Source organism: Lampetra planeri, chromosome 6 (genome assembly GCF_965212315.1).
Source record: "Lampetra planeri chromosome 6, kcLamPlan1.2.h2, whole genome shotgun sequence".
Taxonomy (NCBI): domain Eukaryota; kingdom Metazoa; phylum Chordata; class Hyperoartia; order Petromyzontiformes; family Petromyzontidae; genus Lampetra; species Lampetra planeri.
The window spans coordinates 9,357,275-9,363,274 of NC_136112.1; the positions used below are offsets into that span (position 1 = coordinate 9,357,275).

Below are 6,000 nucleotides of genomic sequence, written 5' to 3' on the forward strand. Positions count from 1 at the left end.
TGCTTCACTTGATGCAGCTAATCTGGCTGTGACGGTCCCACCTGATGACGGAGACTTGTGTTGCCTCCGAAACGTCGTGAATTTTATTTTTATTTTTGTTTTGTTTTTATTTTACTTTCATTACTTTTAATGTTTTACCTACGTGACTTTACCGAAAAAACCTGAGAATAAGACAAACAATAATAATGATAATAATGCATGTGTTGTTCAGACTAAAAATGGATGTGATATTATAGTATCACATAATGAAAGTGGCAACTGACAAGTCATCTAAGGTCTCACAAAAACATGACACGAGTAAAATGTATACAATTTATCAAAACCATTTAAATCGACGGAACATTTCCATTAAGATTACATAAAGTAACAAGATACAAGTCAGAAGAGTCAGGCAGAGAATCACAATCAATGGCACAAGATGAATTACCCAAAAAATAGATTTTATTTTTAAAAAAACATTGTTGGAGGGATTAAACTGGTAAGCACGGAATACCGAGCACACCGACTGAATGTGGGCCAGGGTTTAAACTACGATATAAAGAAGTCAGCACAAGACGGTTGGAGTGCTTTTAGAAAATAGGATTTTATACTGAAAAGCAATATGCCATGTGCCTTGAGCACATTTTCCAATCAGTATATATGTATTCAAATATCAAACAGCAAAGATAGAGTTATATTTTTTGGCGAAATGTTGGGAAAAAAAATGTTAAGTGAAATGTGTCAAAATATTTGTTGTTAAAAGAAAAAAGGTTGAGTTAAACCGAAAAACAAGTTGCTCTTAAAGCAAGACATTCCAAAACATGTTTGAATAGATTTGATATCAACACGATGTATGGCATCTATTGATATGAACATATATTTATGTAAATGTTCAAATAATATTACAATTGTGAATATGGTGTCACGTCATTATCTGAAAACAATTCTAGCAGCTAGCAGTGCATCACCCTGGGGGAGGACATCACCTGAGAGTCACTTCAATTGACCACTTTATCCACAGTGGGTACACTTCTCAAAGACCCTGCAAAGAGCATCCATCTCATGTCAAACTGAAAATGTTTATTCCTATGGGATTAAATTTAACCAAATTAAGAGGAAAAATCCATCTTATTTGATGTGTCGAGCAGTTATTAGTGATCAGACTGAAGTCATCAACGAGCTCCACTTGAAAAACCCCGCTTAACACAAGTGGCTTCCAAACTTTAAACTCTGGATCACAATGTTCTGACATTGTATTATTCTCATCAACCAACCGCCCCCCCCCCCCCCTTGATGTTTTGAGATTTGTAAAGTAAATTTGAATAAACAAGCTACAGTATTTGATTTTTCTTGGAAATATTTTTTAATGTAATTTTTGGCTAAAACTTTTCTTGTGTAGAAACAATCCTGCTTACACTAAGCCCATTGACACTTTACTTTGAAGAAACTTTCCTGACTCAACCCATGCTGTATGGTGCCGGTAAAAGGGAATCTTTATCCCTTGGCTTTGCCTTCATCAGCCGTGGCTGGAAATCAAACTCAGGTCATCGGGTTCACAATGTAGTGGGCTAACCACTGCTCCACCCCATGCGAACTATACTTTGTGTTGAAGTGAAAGTAAAAGGTAAATGCTACGTCTCATTACTATTTATATGGCAGGTTGCCCTTTGAATGAAGCCGCAAGGCTAAGAGGAGGCGTTCGAAACGTGATAACAAAATAAAATCAACATCCCATTCACCAAAGGGATTATATACACGCATACACCTGTGCAAATGTCAGTCCGTGTGAACATTTCGTACCGCGTGACCGGGTGGTGAGTGACAGCAAAAGATGCTCAAGTAAGCTCGCTCAGAACCACAGAGATAACACAAAGCTACAACAGCGCACCACCACCCACAACAACAACAACAAAGTACGTGTGGAATTAATAATCATTCCAGACCTGTCTTGCTCACCAATAGCTCGCACACCATCCCCACAGCACACGGCAACACACGGTATCCATTAAGCCATGCGTGCGATGGTTGCTTTGGGCACACATGTGCGGTCAACACGAAACTCAAAAACAAACGTCTGGCTTCACCCAATACCCACGTGTGTACATTCCTGTGGATATTAAATATTTATTTTCCTGAATATCTTCATTTAGTCTGTAGGCACCTTTGACAGAATGTAACAACCCCATTCGAACACATCCAGATAAAACCACCTCTTATTTTCATGTATAGTATAGGCCAGCATTAAGAATGTTATGCCAGAGCAACACGTGATTCATTATCAAAGGACCAACACAACAACTGCTCGGGGAGAGATGGAAACCTGTTGGCCAACAAACGTATCATTCATTCTTTTCCGTGCAATGTCGATGTGTGCTATGCTGTGCTGTCACATGCAACCACAGCTGGAAAGGGTCACGGTCAACTTCACAGCGATGCTGGTGTTAACAGCACAGCTGCGCATTTATCACAGACATCGTTAGGTGTTCCTGCCATGGACTTTTTAAAAATAAGAAACTTTCAAACATACAAAAACCATTCCCTATCATAACTCATGGAAAGGCTTCTATTATGGACACATGTTTACCTCGTTTTATGCTGGTTCGTTTGTGCGATTCTGCGTATATGCAGCTAATCTATTACTACCCAAAATTTGCGAAATGCGGTTAAAATGCACTCGTATGCATCTTTGCGATCGGAGGCGGAACAACATTGTGTGTCGTGCGGTTTCGCTTTGTACGCAGTTTTGTTGGAAAGCATGTATCGCACAAAGCGAGAAAACCTGCATACATGTGGTTACATATACATAACCACAATTCCTTGCTTTTGACTTAAAAAAACAACAACAGGCAAACCAACCAATACATGGAATTAATGCCTTTTGGAACATTTAAATGTGGAAAAGCAGATCGGACAGTCCTGCATTGTTAACATGCTAAGTGAAGAATGGCTTTCTCTACAATGCTTAACATCCTGCAGTTGCACACCATGACATTATTCATAATAAAGGTTTTTGGTTTAGATCGCATAAGTATAAATGTGTCGAAACCCTCCACCTCCCGACACGCCCAATCAGTAAAGGAGTTGTGGCGTAAACAAAATGCCAAATAGTTACGACCTCGAATAGGTGGTTATCGACACATTTATACTTAGGCGATCTAACCCAAAAACCTTTATTATGAATATTCCGCTGTAGGCAGAGCAGTTACGCAGACATGTCCGATTCGTCATGTGGAGACAAGGTACACATTTCGACTTAAAACTTTCGTGACTGCAGGGATTCATATTCGTGGTTCTTTCGGTAAAGTCACGTAGAAGGGAAATAATAAAATAATAAAAATAAAACAATAACATTCTCACGACGTTTCGAATGCAACACAAGCAAGCATAATCAGGTGTGCTTTTATTATTTTATTATTTCCCTTCTACGTGACTTTACCGAAAGAACCAAGAATAAGGTCCACATTGTTACCAAGGACTTATGTCTTAGTGGCAGACAGCAGCAGCAAGGAGACAGGAGTTTATAGGAGACAGTTGTTGAAGCTGGCCGAGCGATGCCACCAGCAGACAACTCTTCTAACTCAACAAAGAAGCGCTATTCCACAGGCTACTCTTGAATACCTTTCTCAAGTTCACTTACGCTTCAGACTCCCCCCCCCAAACATATTGGCACATATATCAAATAACGCAGTTTTAATTAGTTGCGTTGTGCCCGTAAAGCTGTTGGTTTTAAAAAGCTGTTCGTAAGGCACATAATAAAAAAACCCAACTAAATTCCAATTTCACGCTAGTATAGTGACATTACATGCACTGCTAAAAATAATTTGTACAACTTACAAACACGATGTGCCGCTAAGCAACACGTCCAGACAGAGTGCAAGCCATCCACAAAGCTGCAAAAATCATATCTGCTCACAGCAAAACATTAACAGCGAAGCAATAACAATGACTCAAAATGGTTTAACTTAGACATCGATTTTTTCTTTTACATATTATGTTGTCATTACGAACTGGAACTGCAGGCACACGTTCAGAACTCACGTGGGTGTTTTTTGAGTGTGGAGTGATGGCAGAAAATCTCTCGCTCACCCAAGCGACCACGGCAGGTCATGTGCTCCCGCCTCGATTAGAACCGCGCTTTTGTGCAGTGTTCAGACCCCGCTCTCACTCCCACCGCCCCCGCAAGTTGCCCTTAGCTGCACGAACGCTCCATTCCCTGCCTCCCTCTTCCCCTGAAACCCAACCACTGCCTTCACCAACCCCGCGGCACGTGGGCCCCCCGCCTGTGTTTTGGTGTCACTTGCTGAGCTTAAGCATGCATGGCATACATGCCATTCAAACACTACAAGTATTCTTACGTTTCTGCATAGAACTACATACGCACGATGCTGATCGAGTGATTTAAATTGTAACGATTTTCTAGAAGGACTGTAGGCGACAGAGAGCTAAAATTCGGCAAAAGTCCAGTCGAGTCGACTACTTTTTGAACAAGAAATATCCAAAAATCGAAAATGTCTAATTTGAGATCCCCAAAGTAAGACCAAAGGGACCGATTGGTTTTACTCATAGGGCAGGGTCAGCCTAAAGTGTTTTCTTTGTTTGAAGTCTTGTGAAAAACACACATTCAACTACATGATGTGTATTTATGCATGTTGAACTTCTTTCGCACCGTACTAATCGGAGGCAAGGGATCCCCATCATCAGTAAACAAATTAATATTTCTCCCGTGCAGTGCAATGCTAATGTCAATAGATATAGCGGGTGAAGCCAGCTACTGGTTACCAGTGTGTGTGTGTGGATAAAGTCAACAAAAGAAATGTCCACGTACAGTACTTGGACAAGCACTTGGCAATGCTAATCGATGGCAATTCGTACGGCGACAAGTTGCCGTGTCACGTGATAGCCACTGCTGCTTTCCTACAAAGGGGGTTCTCATTTAGTCGGATCGAGAGATGATGGGGTGAGTCGATGTCCGATGAGGAGTTGAAAGCACGACCTTCCACTTATGAGTGGGGGTGCTCTGCCAGTGTCTCTTGGTGGGATCTTTCACGGTGACATGCAAAGTTATTCATGTCATTAAGTGTCCTCAAAGGCAGAGCCAGGATTTTCAGGTGGGGGGGGGGGCAACCCCTCCAGCAATGAAACATGATAGAGGAGTTGTTAGTAAGGACGCGTCCCTTGCTTTTTATTCGACGCGTGTGCGGAGATGGCGCAGCCATCGATCGAGGGTCGAATTCGAAACGCGTTGTGTGATCGGCATCGCGCTCACTGAAGGTGAATGCCTTCAGGGAAGTCGTGTCCTGTATACGCAACTGGGCACAATTCTGAGTCACTTATAACTGGTTTGCCGTTACTTATGGCCAATTATGGACTCAGACTATTGTCATATCATCTCATGCTACACAGTGGCAGTGGGGGTCGCAAAATGCCGATTTATTACTAACTAGCTTTACTACCCGGGACTTGGATGTACCTTTGTCTCCCCAGTGGCGATGTTCACACACCACACCAGTTACTCGTTTGAGGCCGAGTCGACCTAGGGGAGGCCCAGGACCGGTTCAAATAATCGTCACCGGTGGTGGCCGTGAGCGGGAATCTAACTTGGGTCGTGGGTTCGTAGCGCGGCGCGCTACCCGCTACACTACAATGCGTTACGCTTCCACGTGCGCGGGTCACGTGACAGGTGTGACGTCACAACTCACTTGCCGTGCAAAAAATGAATGCATTATCGAGCCCCCCCCCCCCCCCCAAAAAGTGTATTTTTATGTTTGCATGGTGTCCAGTTTGGAAAGTACCCACATGCAAAATTTCCAGTTTGTTGCATGTCGGGAAGTACGCTAAATATTGTGAACAGACACATATTCACAACTTTGCCTTTTATATATATGGAGATAAACCCCAATGATCCGATCGAAATGAGGGATTTCGATCGGATCATTAGGGGGGCACGTGCCACCCCCCACTGGCTCCGCCAGTGAGTGTACTATACTGGTGATAAGCATTAATTACATGGAAAATCTATAC

The 6,000-nt window shown here is 42.4% G+C and overlaps 1 protein-coding gene across 1 annotated transcript in view; it reads right to left on the reverse strand.

Annotated features, from left to right (window-relative positions):
* The window catches only part of LOC144719508 (uncharacterized), a 50,716-nt gene extending 45,005 nt beyond the window's left edge, over positions 1–5,711 (reverse strand). Inside the window, exon 1 of the mRNA XM_078595501.1 lies at positions 4,018–5,711. Coding sequence (XP_078451627.1) covers positions 4,018–4,087 — 70 coding nt within the window. The 5' untranslated portion in view covers positions 4,088–5,711. The remainder of the gene's footprint in view (positions 1–4,017) is intronic.
* Between the last annotated feature and the right edge of the window lie 289 nt (positions 5,712–6,000).